Genomic DNA, 14,711 nt, shown 5'->3' with positions numbered 1-14,711 from the left:
CGTATACAATAGCCAAGATATGGAAACAAACTAAATGTCCATCAGTTGGTGAATGGATGAAGATGTGATGTACATACACACTGGAACATTACTAAGCCATTTGCAACAACATGGAAGGACCTAGAGGGTATTATACTAAGTGAAATAGGTCAGACAGAGAAAGACAATGCCATATGACTTCACTATATGTGGAATCTAAAAAACAAAACAAACAAAACAGAAACAAGTCATAAAGAACAAACTCATGGTTACCAGAGGAGAGGTGGGTAGGGGGACAGGGGACAGACAAAATAGAAAAATAGACGAATTGCTAAACTGGTTTCCAGAGTGACTTTGCCATTTTATATCAGGGCAGCAGTGCATGAGTGATCCAGTTTTTCCACATCCTTGTCAGTAAGTCATCTTGTCACTATTTTACTTTTTCTTTATTTTTTTTTAAATTTTTTAACCGTTCTGACAAGTCTGTAGTAATATCTCATTGTGATTTTAATTTGCATTTCTCTAATGGCTAATGATGTTGAATGTGTTTATTTATCATTCATATGTCCTATTTAGTGAAATGTCATTTCTTGTCTTTTGCCAATTTTCTAATTGGATTGTTTGATTTTTTAATAGTTTAATTTTGAGAAATAATTACATATTCTCAATACTTATCCTTTATCAGATATATGGTTTGTGAGTAGGTTCTCTTAGTCTGTAGATTATCTTTTCATGCTCTTAACAGGATCTTTTTCAGAGTAAGTTTAATTTTGTTTTGTTTTGTTTTGTTTTTTAAAGATCTTATTTATTTATCTGACAGAAAGAGAGACAGCGAGAGATGGAACACAAGTAGGGGGGAGTGGGAGAGGAAGAAGCAGGCTTCCCACGGAGCAAGGAGCCTGATGCGGGGCTCGATCCCAGGACTCTGGGATCGTGGCCTGAGCCAAAGGCAGACGCTTAATGACTGAGCCACCCAGGCACCCCCAGAGCAAGTTTAATTTTGATGAAGTTCAGTTTATTAATTTTTCATTTTATAGATAATGCATTTGGTGTCAAGTCTAAAGATTTCCTCCTTTCTACTCTCCAAGTTTTATGGTTTTTTCCTAAACCTTTTCTAAAAGGTGTAGGCTTTATATTTAAGTCACCAAATCCATTTTTAGTAATTTTTTATTAGTAGGGAAAAAAGTCAATTTTCTTTTTTATTTATTTGTTGTTTGTCTGTTTGTTTGTTTTGCTTACTGATGTCCAACTATTTCAGCACCATTTGTTGAAAATGCTACCTTCCCTCTGTTGAATTGCTTTTGCATTTTTAAAAAGAAATCAGTTGAGCATATTATCAGTGGGTGTGTACTCAAGTTCTCTATGGTATTCTCTTTAATTTATGTGTTTGTTCCTCTGCCAGTAACACACAGGATTGATTACTGCAGCTATAGAAGTCTTAAATTTGGGTAGACTGATTCCTCCTACTTTCTTCTTATTAAAAAAAAAATAACAAAAAAACCTTTTAGCTATTCTAGTTCCTCTGCCTTCCTATATAAACTTTAGAATAATCTTGTCTATATAAAAATTTTTGCTGGGATTTGATAGGAACTTCATTCAATTTATATGTAAATTTGGGGAGAATTGATTTATTTTTTTTTTTGCTATATTGATTCTTCCAATCCATGAACATAATATGTCTCTCCATTTATTTAGGTCTTTGATTTCTTTCATCAGTGTTGTGCCATTTTCACCATAGAGTTTTTGTACATGTGTTGTTAGACTTATATCTAAGTATTACTCTCTTTTTGAAAGAAATATTGTAAATAGTATTGTATTTTGCATTCTGGTGTCCATGTGTTCATTGCTAGTATACTGAAATGCAGTTCATTTTTTTTATTATGTTCAATTAACCAACATATAGTACATCATTAGTTTTTGATGTAGTGTTCAAGGATTCATTAGTTGCATATAACACCCAGTGCTCATCACAACACGTGTAATTCATTTTTCTTTCTGAATGTTTATCTTGTATCCTATGACCTCATTAAGTTTATTTATTCTAGAAGTTTTTTTGGGATTTTCTGCATAGAAAACAAAACCATGCCATCTATAAGCAGGGACAGTTTTATGTCTTCTTTCTGCTCTTTAATTTCCCTTTCCTATGTCATTGCACTGGCTAGAGGTTCCAGTTTTGAATAAGAGTGAGGACAGCAGACATCCTTGCCTTGTTCTCATTCATTACCATTAGTGTAATATTAGCTGTAGTTTTTATGTTGTTAAGCCATTACCAAATTGAAGAAATTTTCTCTATCCCTACTTTTCTGAGAGTTTTTATCATGAGTAGATGTGGGTTTTTGCCAAATGTTTTTTTCTACATTGATACTATTGTGTGATTTTTCTTCTTTAGCCTGTTAATATGGTAGATTACATTGACTGATTTTAGAATGCTGAGCTATCCTTGCACCCCCAGAATAAACCCTATTTTGTTATGGTATATAATATTTTTATATATTGCTGAATTTTATTTGCTAATGTAAGGATATTTGCATCTGTATTAATGGGGAAATACTGGTCTTCAGGTTCATTTGTGTTTATTTAGTTGTTTTTGTTTTTTGGTCTTGACTTTGTCTGGTTTGGCTAACAGGGTAACAGTAGCTTCATGAAATGAATTGTCAAATGTTCCTTCCTCTTTATTTTCTGGGAGAGATTTTGTAGAACTGGCATTAATTCTTCTTTAAACATTCTATAGGATACTCCAGTGAAATCATCTGGGCCTGGAGATGTTGTATGTGTGTGAATTTTAAAATTACAAATTAAATTTCTTTAATAGTTACAGGGTTATTCAAATGATCTATTTCATATTGGGTGAGTTGTGATACTCAGCTGTTTGAGAAGTTGATCCATTTCATCTTAGTTGTCAAATTTATTTTTGTAGATTTCTTTGTGGTATTCTTTAACAGTCTTGTTCATGCCATCAGGGTCTCTAGTGATCTACCATTTCATTCCTGATATTGGTAATGTGTGCCTTCTTTTTTTTTTCCTTTGTCAAGCTTGCAAGAAGTTTGTCAATTTTATTGATATTTTCAAAGATAAAACCTGTTTCATTGCTTTTCTGTATTGTTTTTTCTGTTTTCAGTTCCATTAAATTTGGTCCTTTATTATTTCCTTCCTTCTTACTTTGAGTTTATTTTCTTTTCTTTAGATTCTTGACATGGAAGCTTAGATTATTGATTTGAGGCTTTTCCTATTTTCCAGTGGATGTTTTTAGTTCTGTAAATTTCCCTCTCAGCACTGCTTTTGCAGTTTCTCACAAATTTTGATATCTTATATTTTCATTTTCCTTCATTTTAATGTATCTTTTGATCTCACTTGAGATCCTTCTTTTACTCATGAATTTTTTAGGAAAGTGTTGTTTAGTTTTCAAGTATTTAGAGATTTTCTTCTTATCTTTCTGTTATTGATTCAGGTTTGATTCCAATATGCTAAGAGAACATACTCTGTATGATATCAATTCTTTTAAAATTTTTAATTTTTGTTTTATGGCACAAGCTGTGTTCCCTCTTGATATATGTTCCATAGATACCTAAAAAGAGTATATAATCTGCTGTTGTTGGGAGGGATATTCTATAAATTTTGAATAGACCCTGTTGATCGATGGTGTTTTGGGGATTCTTCTATATCCTTCTTTATTTTCTATCTAGTTGCATTATCAGTCAGTGGGATTCCAGTGTTGAAATCTCCAACTGTAATTGTGGATTTGTTTATTTTATTTTTTTTTAGTTCTATCCCCATTTTTTATTTCACATATTTGCAGGTGTTTTTTGGTGCATACCTATTTAAAGTTGCTATTTCTTCTTGGAGGATTTATCCTTACATCACTCTATAATTTCCTTCTCTGGAAATGTGTTGGTTTATTTCTGGGCTTTCTATTCTGTTTTATTGATCTATGTGTCTATTTTTTTAACTTAAGAAACTTTTTTTTTTTTTTTTTAAAGCGAGAGCGTGCAAGAGAGAGCAGGGGGAGAGGCAGAGGAAGAGGGAGAGAAAGAATCTTAAGCAGACTCCACGCCCACTCTGGAGTCTGATGTGGGGCTCTATCTCATGACCCTGAGATCATGATCTGAGCCAAAATCAAGAGTCAGATGCTTAACTGATTGAGCCACCCAGGCACCCCCCTGTGCCTATTTTTGTGCTAGTACTGTACTGATAAATTATCGTAGTTTTTTCTTCCTCTGAGATGCCATGTTTTCACCTTCATTCTATAAGGATATTTTTACTGGTTGTTAGATTCTGGATTGAAACTTCTTTTTTTTCAGCATTTGAAAAAAAATGTGCAATTTCTTTCTGACTTTAATGGTTTCTGATGAGAAATCCATTTTCATTTAAATTGTTTTCCTCTGTAGGTAAGATATTATTTTTCTTTCACTGCTTGCAAAATTTTCTTTGTCTTAACTTTTCAGAAGTTTGACTGTATGTCCTGATATGGATAAATCTGGATTTATCCCACTTGGTGTTTGTTCAGCTTTATGTCTTTTGCAAATTTGGATGCATTCAGCTACTTCTCACCCCTCTCTCTTTCTCCTTTCATTCTGAGACTCTGACAACCATAGGTCTTTTGTTACCATTCTACAGGTCCCTGAAGCTCTTTGCATTTTTTTCCTAGGCTATTTTTTTTTAATCTGTTGTATAGTTTGAGTAATTTCTATTTAATTTTCAAGCTCCCTTATTCTTTAATCCTTCCATTCTGCTCTTGAGCCCATCTATTGAGTTTTTCACTTTAGTTATTTCATTTTTCAGTTCGAAAAACTTCCATCAGAGTCCTCTTTATATCTTTTTATTCATTTGCTGAGACTTCTTACCTTTTTTATGAGTCTCTAGTTTTTCATTTGTTTTAAGTGTGACCATAATTGCTCATTGAGGATTTTTATGATGGCTGTTTTAAAGTCTATGTCAGATAATTCCAACATCTTGTCTTCTAAGTGTTGTCGTCTACTGATTGGTTTTTGTTTTGTTTTGTTTTGTTTTGTTTTTTCCCTTCGGTTTGAGATCTTCCTAGTTCTTGGTATGACAGGTTGTTTTGTTGTTGTTGTTGTTGTTGAAATCAAGACATTTTGGGTATTATGTTATGAGATTCTACATCTTACTTAAGTTTTCTGTTTTAATTGGTTTCCTCTGACACTGCTCTGTCAGAAGAGAAATCCCACCTCATTCCTGCTAGATTGGAATAAAAGTCTTGGTTCCCCACTCAGTCTCTGCCGATACCCTAAGGCAGGGATCCCCCTATTAGAAGCTGGTGGGTAGAGAGGAGGTGGGGGAGTTCTGGCTCCCCACTAGGCCTCCACTGATATTTCCCTTGGTGGTTGGGATAGGAGTGCCTCATTACCTGTCATTACTCCCACTGACACCAATATCCAGTGACCCCGACAAACTACCAACAAGAGGCAGAAGGACTGGTTACCACTGGAGATAGTGAAAGTCCTAACTCCCCACTAGGCTTCCTCCTATACCACTCCAGGGGAGGAGAGTGACATCTTACTGCTACTCCATGGGAGTGGAAGGCCAGGCTTCCTATGAGGAGAGGATGGCCTCATTATTTTCTGGAAGGGATGAAAATCCTGGCTCCCTTCTTAGCCTTGTATGAAACCACTCTATGAGATTGGGAGGCCTTGTCACCTCAGCAGCTTGGAAATCTAGGCTCCCCACTTGGCTTTTGCTGGTGAAGGTGGGACTGGGACTACAGGTTTTTCCATGTTGTTTGGCTAGAGGGAAGTTGTTACTATCTAAACATTTTCTTTCTTGTTATACTGCCTCTTTGTCCTTTGGCTAGGGGAAGCCTGCTTTTGTTGGGGCTTTTGTTGTCTGTGCCTATTGATGTTTCTGGGTTGCCAGTGTCTTTAGCTCCAAGTCTGAGATATATAGGGCAAAAAGAAATCTCAGGAATTTGCCACAGTATTGTTGCTTGGGTTCTAAAGGCCCTAGTTGGTCTGCCTTCTCTTTCCACCTATCGTATTTTTCTTATATTTGTTTTATATATAATATCCAGGGGTTTTAGTTGTACCTAGTGGGAGGAATAAGTGAAGTACTTTTATTACATCTTTCTGGAAGTGGAAATTTCCAGACTGCCCAGATATTCATGATAAGCTGGAGATCCAGATTGTAATATAAATTCTCCTATTTTATCTTTTTTAATCTTGAAAATTAATTTTTAAATAACAGGCAGGCTAGGATCAGAACATCTTTTGGCCAACAATCTGTGTACTCTGCTCAGTTCCTTAAAAAATTAGCTTTCTCTGACTAAGATTTGTCATATTTTTTACCTCCTTATATGTAAACGTCTATCATCTGTCCAGAGATGGCATTGCTGACAAACTTAACTATCAAGGGAATAGACAAAAAAGAGGAATTTAGCAAGAAAAGATCACTGGACAACCAAATTAGACGTCAAAATGTCCACCCACTATAGTTCTTGTACTTTATGAATAGGTAATAAGCCTTTAGGCCCCCACTTAGAACATGATTTTTTTTAAATATGTGAAATAAAATCACATACCCACACACAGAAAGTCAGCCCGCTTTCTAAAGCACGATACAAATTAAAGGAGATAGGATTTCATGAGTCAGGAACACTAAAGACATTAAAAAGTAAAAACTTACGGTGAATCAGGAGAGAGAAAAATTATAAAATTCACTCAAAACACCCAACTTCCCAAAGAAACACTGTGATTCTTCAGTGTTGGTGCATACACAATCTTATATACCTTTAATAGGGGCTGAAGGTCTCCCTTTATCTGTGTGTAGTTCAATATTGATATTTATAATTAGAATTTTGAATTCCAGGGATTTATATTATTGTTGCCACCCTCTGTCTTATGCATATCTGTAACTACTTAGCTAAGAAAAAAATTTTCAATTATTTTAGAGGAAAAAAACCTATTTCTTATAGTCTCTACCATGTTTTAGACAACATATTAGGAGCTTTACCACCGTGTTTAATTTTTATAAAAACTTTATGAAATAGATTCTGTTATGTTCCATATTCACTGGTTGAGAAATTAAATTTGAAAGTCCAGGACTAATTTTACAAAAGCTCTGGCTAGTCAGTGGCCATGGTAAGGTTGGCATCCAATCAAGACTTCAGTGGTCAAGCCCCTAACCAGCCTGTAATATGAATTCCAAAATGCTGAGATCACATGTTGTAAACTAAGGAAGGTGATTTTTGGCATCTAGAAATTGCAGTAGTGTTAAGATACTTGGATCAGCTATACAGCCACAAAAATTTCCATGCCAATATTGAGTATTTGTGTCCTTCAAGCAGGTCCTGGGGTCTTGACTTGTAACTCACAAAGATGCTTCTCAGCCTCCTGAGTCAGGAATTGTATGATCTAGGAAACTAAAGATTAGCTCTTTTGTGAGTGATCGTGGCAGCAATACCACTGTGCTTGGTTCACAACAGGTGTACCCTCTTTTTAATTGTCAGTTTTCAAACAAAACTGTCCATGATTATAAGCAGTATTTGATAAAGTATACAAATAATATAGATCAGGAGGATTCATGAGATCCAAAAGGGACGCTTAGTGTAAAAAGACAAGGGAAGGATAACTTGGCTTCTGCCATCTTGAGACAGATGCCATGCACATAGCTTTGCATACAGGCTAGTTCTTTGGTATGAATAGGCATCGCATTACAGTGTGGTAAATAGCCAAAGAAGAGCAGAGGAGTTCAAAACTACAGATCTGCTCACCAAATATTTTCTGACATATTGAGGAGGCAGTGAGCAACAGTAGCCTGGAGAAAAATCATTACGCTGGCTCTGGGTTGTATTTTCCATTTCAATTAAATTTCATATTTGTCCATTCTGTCCAGGCCCTGGCCCTATGGTCCATGCTATTTTGCATGGCCAATGAAATCAGTAAGAGCCTATCATTTGAAACCTGGAAGCATCTAAGCAATTTTGTTGTATTTGCTAGGCAGAAGGCTAGTGTTTTCTGAGTGATGTTTGGCATACACTTTCAGGCTCAGGGTGTCAAGTGACAGACTGAGGGGCTCTCTGGTTGCCAGTTCATATGTTAAAGAGATTCCTTCCCATCAGTGTACCTCTTGCATTCATTTACTCTTCCCCATTTTTCTTTTCAGCATTAGCTAGCCCAGCAATGAAGCCCAGCAGGCTTAGGTTGATGATCAGGTGGTTGTGCCAGTTAGACCTCTTGTGAGCAGTATCTCCTATTGGTAGATAACTAGGGAAGGGAGTGGCCTAGTGTGTTCAAGACACAAATTTGCAAAGGAAAGAAAACGGATTAGGAGTTTGCTGAAGGTTCATTAAAAAAATCAGAGGAGCCGGGTGCCTGGGTGGCTCATTCAGTTAAGCGTCTGCCTTGGCTCAGGTCATGATCTCATGGTGCTGGGATTGAGCCCCATATTGGGCTCCCTGATCAGCGGGAAGTCTGCTTCTCCCTCTCCCTTTGCCTCTCCCCACTCGCTCTCTTTCTCTCTCTCCCTCTCATTCTCATTTTCCCTCTCAAATAAATAAAATCTTTAAAAAAAAATCAGAGGAGGATTGTTTGCATGTCAAGAATGGCTTATATTACTATTCTTGAGACCCAGCTAGGCAATTTTATATTAGTCAGATATGACTTGGTACCATTGCAGAGCTTCAGTAGCATATATGTATGCTTCCATGCACTTTTTTTCTTTTTATTTATTTAATTTTGATATTTGCTTTACCACAGCCTCTCTATAGCAAAAAGAGAGTGCAAGTAAAGATGGGTAAAATCAGTTTTGCTTTGAGCCACTTCACAGTAAAATCTTGCATTAGTGACAGACTTATGTCATCTGTGTACATATAGGAAAATCAAAACATGAGTTATTTTAATACTATTTTTTTCTCAAAATCTATTAACCAGCAAAAGATTTAATTTACTGTATCCAGTTGTTCTATTTAGGCTGATTGTTTAAGTATGCATTAAACATTTAGAAAAGAGATTATACACTACTGACCAAATTCCCTTTATATGTTTTTATCTGAGTCAGAGCATGAGTCAGAACTGAAGGCAGCATTTCTTATCATCACAGTCTTGTTCTTTTCCTTTGATGTTTTTAGGTGGCAAAGTGACAAGTGCCAAAACTCAGGCCTCACTTTTCTGAAAGTGTCGACTTTCTGTCGAACCCGGAATAATGGATGTGAAGGACAGGCGACACCGCTCTCTGACCAGGGGGCGGTGTGGCAAAGAGTGCCGCTACACGAGTTCCTCCCTGGACAGTGAAGACTGCCGCGTGCCCACGCAAAAGTCCTATAGCTCCAGCGAGACTCTGAAGGCCTATGACCATGACAGCAGGATGCACTATGGAAACCGAGTCACGGACCTCGTTCACCGGGAGTCAGATGAGTTTCCGAGACAAGGTAGGTAGAGCTGACCCCACTGACTTTCTCTGAACTGCCTTACATTCTTGGACTGTTGCGTGTCGATCACTAAGGTTGGTAAAACTGGAAGCAAAGCTTGCTGGCATCATCTCTCCTTTAGAGTTTAGTTTAAGAGAACAATCCTTTTATCGACCCATAGCAGAATCCGGTGGGAATGACAGAAGAGTCTCTTTTGTCCTGGATGCTGAATTCCTTGACAATTTGGTGGTTGCTTTGGAGCCCCACAATGGTAGGTTTTGATAAATGTAACATAACAGCAAACCTTTGGCTCTGTAATGGGTATTCCGGAGACCATTATGAATCCCTGTCCTGAGGAACTCAAAATTATCTGTGGCTTTTAAACTGCTCGAATTTCTACTGTTTTACACATTGAGCTTCTCAGTTAGATTCTCTTTGAACAAATGCTATATTGATTAAAGTCTATTCGAACCTCCCCTATCCTGTGTAATATATAATTTCTTTCCTCCTCAGATGTGGTGTTAATTTTGAGTTATACATTTGTCTTTTTGTGTTTCAGAGCATAGGTGAACTGATATATGTTATTACCCAATTCCACAGATATAATTCTCCCTGCTACTTTCACCAAAACTTATTTTTCTTTCGGTATTTTGATTTCTTTGGGGAGGAGGTTATTTTTCTCAAGCACTAACAGTTGGCGTTCTCTTCATATCCAATATCCATGAGGAAGTTTGTTATCGCTTGTCAAGGGTTGCTGTAAATGTATGGACATGTAGACTTAAAGCAAAAACAGTGCTGGGAGGCAGTATGGTGAGGTTGACTCATGAGTTCCATGTCTTGTGCTTTGTGGACCAGCCTTGCCATGTGTGATTTACATAAACAGCTTAGCAAAATTACAAGTGAATGCACAAAACCACAGGGAATCTATCAGCAAGGGTCACTCTGCCAAGATTTCAGGCCCTGCCTGGTAGGTTATTGCATCATTTGTTTATTACATTGATTCTTTATTTCTCGTTCCTTGTTCCTGTTCCTGAATATTGCAACTAATTCAATTCCTCATGAGATACTTTAGCTTGTGTCTTAGTTCTTTCTGGCTGCTATAACAAAATACCATAAATGGGTGGCTTATAAACAATAGAAATTTATTTCGTATAGTTCTGGAGGCTGCGAAGTCCAAGATAAATGTACTAGCAAATTTAGTGTCTGGTGAGACCTAGCTTCCTGGTTTATTGACTGCTGTCTTTCCCTGTGTCCTCACATAGCTGAAGAGGGCAGGGGCGCTCTCCAGGTTGTCTTTTATAAGGGCATTAAACCCACATGAGGGTTCTACCCTCATGACTCAAACACCTCCCAAAAGCCCCACCTGCAAATACCATTAGGTTTCAATATAAGATTTTTTTTGGGGGGGGATCACAAATATTCAGTTGATAGCTTGGAATTCCATTCCTGGTGAAAACACCACACATACGTATTCTCTGTCTATGTATATACACACATACACACACACGCACAAATCTGGAGTCCAGTGTTTGTTCTAAAAAACATGTTTTTGTATGCTTCCAGTTAACCTAGCTCCAGTTTTTATATTTAACAGAATATTTTTTAAAAAAATCAGAGAAACAGTTAAATTATATTTCTACTACAATAGTAGACCCTTGCAGGATACAATTTTTATTTAATCTACACTCTCCTTTTCTGAGTTATCTTCATATAAATAAAACACACTTCAAACGGGGAGGGTTGCTTGAAAATTGCTCTGTATCAAATGTTTTTGATCTGTGAGTACCTTCAACAAATGTTTTACTTCACTAAGTTCTCTCCTGACCCCAAAGTGCATGAGTGGGAATTGGGGAAAACAATATGAAGAATCCCAGCTTAATTAATTAAGAGACTGTTTAAATTTCCAATATAAAGTATTAGGGCACTTGTTATTTCCAAGAGCGTTCACTAATACAAGACTCAAATATTTTGAAAGGTGATGCACGTTCAGCATGGTTAGAAGCCTTTCATTTTTCTACTATATTTTTGGTTTTATTTACAGTGTTGCTGCATACATTTTTGTTTCTTATGATTCTGTGCGGAAATGTTGAGCTTTCTTCCTAAGTCTCATTAAAGGTGCATCCTGGTTTCTGGATCATTGTGCACTGAGCTGTCGATCCCAGATTGTTGTTGAATTGTGGATTGTCCTGTCACCTTTTCCCTTATTAATATTTACATAAAATGAAACCAAATGCTTGGGATTTTATGTTCAAATATACCTTTATTCTTCCTGTTTAATCTTGTTCCTCTCCATTGATAATAATGGAAGTTGCTTGGCCATATCAAACCCATAGCTTTGCAATTAACAATTCACACATGCCGTGTGTTGTTATTGAGCCCATATTTGTTTGTGTAATGTGTTTGCATGAATTAAAAACTGCAGGCCAAAAGTAGAAATGAAAAGGCATTGGAAAGTATTTGCATATGCAAGTACAGTTCCTTCTGAAGACATCTATGAATTTATGCATGAAAATGTAGTCAGAGTCTGAGTGGATCTACTTTGATGGGTTCTAAAATTGAACTCAGGAAGTAAATAAGCACATATTTAAGGAGAGGAAGAACAGGAGATACAATCTGGCAGGCATCATAGTCAACGTGAAACTTAGCCACTACAGAGAGGGTTAAAATAAATTTTACTCTCAGGAATAACAATAATTTTTAAATGTCATGCATTTCCCATTTTATTTTCTTATTCATGAAATCAAAGAGCAGGATCATCTCAGAACTTATTAGCCTAGAGGTACATTAGCAAGGATCATAGCAGGATCATCTCCTGTGGTATTCTTATTTAAAACCCAAGACACTGATCATAAAACAAACATGCTTCTCACATTCAAGCAAGTTTGGCAAACACAGTTGGATGACTCTCCAGATGCTCAGAGTGGAAAAGAATTGCCAGTTACTAAAAGTGGTGTGGGGCCAGGGTCAGACCCTGTCCAGTTCCCCTGCAAGTATCTGCAAGTCTCACATGTGAGAACCTGCCAGATCCCAGCAGGAGAGAGAGGCTAGGTGTTCCTATGAGAAGTTTATGGAAGTTCCCATCAAATTATACCTTATTCGCTTGCTTTCAACACAAGATCAGCCTCTGCTCCTAGGAAGAGACAATGCAAATTACCTGTCTGGCCTCTATTATGCTGGATCCTCCTGGTGTGAAGGGAGAAAATTGCTGACCTTAGGTCTGTGGCCATTGGAGTAATTAGTAAATGACTAATTCTGCACTGAATAGCATCCTAGTGGTCTGAGAGTTAATGCACCTGACAAAAGTGACCAGTGGTCTAATCCCCGGTCAGACCCAGCCCCGGTCTAACCTGTGAAATAGATGCCACTTCGGATAATGAAGGTCAGCCAAGTGCCCAGGCAGATTGTATAAGCTTGTTCTTTGGGACCCTGAAGTTAGGGTGTAGAGCAGCGTGATACACAAGACATTCCCCCATGGCTTGCGAGCCTCAAGTTAGACTTGAACTCTGCTTTTGCATATTAATGTGCCTGTGACTCTGGTCTACATTTTGTGTTTCACTGGGATTAGTACACCATTTTCAGATGTATTAAACAAGAACAATGAGAACAACAAAAGAATAATGGCTAACGTTCGTTGAGCACTTTCTATATGTCAGGTGTCAGTCTAAGCATTTCGCTGATATTAACCCAGGGGAATGTTCACAACAGTGTTGTGAGGTGGGTCTTATTATTGCTCCCTTTTTGCTGGGTAAGGAAACTGAGGCATGAAGAGGTTAAATAAATCATTCCAAGGTCACAAATACAGGAATTGGTGAAGACAAGTTTTAAATCCCAGAAGCTGGATTCAAGAGCTGTGTCTTGAACTTGAACTACTGTGTTTGATGCCCTCCCAAATAAATAAATAAACAAGCTCTTAAAGCCTAAGTCAAAGGCTGTGAAGTTCAGTTTATAAACCTTTTTGGTATCAACACCTTTAAACATTTCTTACTGTAGGAACTGCAGTTGCTACCTTGAATGTCCCGTGAGCTGCCACCAGCACTGCTGATCTTGGTTCCTGTGCTCACCCATTTGCCGCCATTTTCACAACTGTCCCAAACTCCGTGTAAGCCTTCCTACCTACAGTAGCTCTCCACCAGCCACCACTGCAGGAAAAAGTTCCTGCTGTCAGAATGCGCGCCAGGCTGTCAGCACCAATTCTTTGCCCTTCCCTCTAGTCATCATCTTTTCCCACAACCCCTCAACCTGGAACACTAACCAAGAGAGGTGTTGCTATCTAAATGATATTGCTCAGGAAAGCAGAACCGACTGGTTTCTGTGCTAGGCAAGGCCCAGTGGGCCAGAGGATTCATCCAGGCTTCTCATGCCTCAAAAAGCCCTTCTTTCTAGTTAGTAGCACAAGTCTCTGGAGAGGGGGCCAAGATTGAATTCTTTCTCTGCTCCTCAGGCTGTCTCTTTGGGTCAAGGTTGGAGAAAGAATTGGGGGAAGATTGGATTTTTGAAAATATGCTTGCATCAGTTCTGTCAATCAGTTCTAGCACAGAAATAACTTGCACCAGCCCTTTGATGCACTTAAAAAATACGTAAAGATGTACACACATACACTTATTAGACTAGGTTTGATTTTGGTATTTCATAAACCAGTTTTCACTCTTGTGATCTTTAAAATAATTGGGGCAATATATTTTACTCTGTGTAATCGGGCATAGCATAAATTTAAGCTGTGTTAATGTGCTAGAAATTCATGAGCCACTATAAGCTAAAATGTTAACTGTATTCATTCAGTCAATGTATATAAGAATTGGTGAAATACTTTGGAAACCTGTGAGCATTTCTGCCTATACCAGTGTCTTAAAAAACTTATTTTTACACTGTACCCAAAGCAACAGTTAGAAAGATTCTGTATTGAAAACCCCAGCCCTTTACCTACAAAGAGTTTTAGTGAAGTTCAAAAGTTTGTCAGGTCAGTATTTGGAAGGCTAAAAAGTACCTTGAAAAGATTGTTTTTAATTTATTTTCCCACCTCTAGGCAGGACTTCTTTTCATAACTCAACTGAGAATAACATGCTGCTTCTTATTCTTTGGTTGTGTTGTTGATTTATTTATTTTTTTTTTTAAGAAAAAGAGAATCTACAACATTTCAGTGTAATATGATCCATTGTCTTCTTGCTAGCTAATTTGAATCCTTCTTGCTTCATTTGAGAGGTACATAGGAAAGCAGTTAAGAATGCAGACCCAAAGTTCAACTGTCTGTACCCCAGTACTGATGTGTTCCATCAGTGTGAGCTTGATCAAATTCTAGAATGTAGAACCTCTGAATCTCATTTTCTCCCTCTGCAAAAGTTCCCACATTATAGTTATTGGGATAATGTTTTTATGA

At 37.4% G+C, this 14,711-nt stretch overlaps 1 protein-coding gene across 2 annotated transcripts in view; it reads left to right on the top strand.

Annotated features, from left to right (window-relative positions):
* TENM2 (teneurin transmembrane protein 2) overlaps positions 1-14,711 on the top strand; it is a 1,539,571-nt gene that overhangs the window by 603,942 nt on the left and 920,918 nt on the right. For both annotated transcript variants that reach the window (XM_027606095.2, XM_027606096.2), the window contains one exon: positions 9,059-9,358. In XM_027606095.2, the coding sequence (XP_027461896.1) occupies positions 9,133-9,358 (226 nt within the window). In that variant the 5' untranslated portion in view covers positions 9,059-9,132. The remainder of the gene's footprint in view (positions 1-9,058; positions 9,359-14,711) is intronic.

Source organism: Zalophus californianus, chromosome 5 (genome assembly GCF_009762305.2).
Source record: "Zalophus californianus isolate mZalCal1 chromosome 5, mZalCal1.pri.v2, whole genome shotgun sequence".
Lineage (NCBI taxonomy): Eukaryota > Metazoa > Chordata > Mammalia > Carnivora > Otariidae > Zalophus > Zalophus californianus.
Note: the sequence above shows the minus strand (reverse complement) of the source record. Positions and strands in the feature narration are given on the sequence as shown.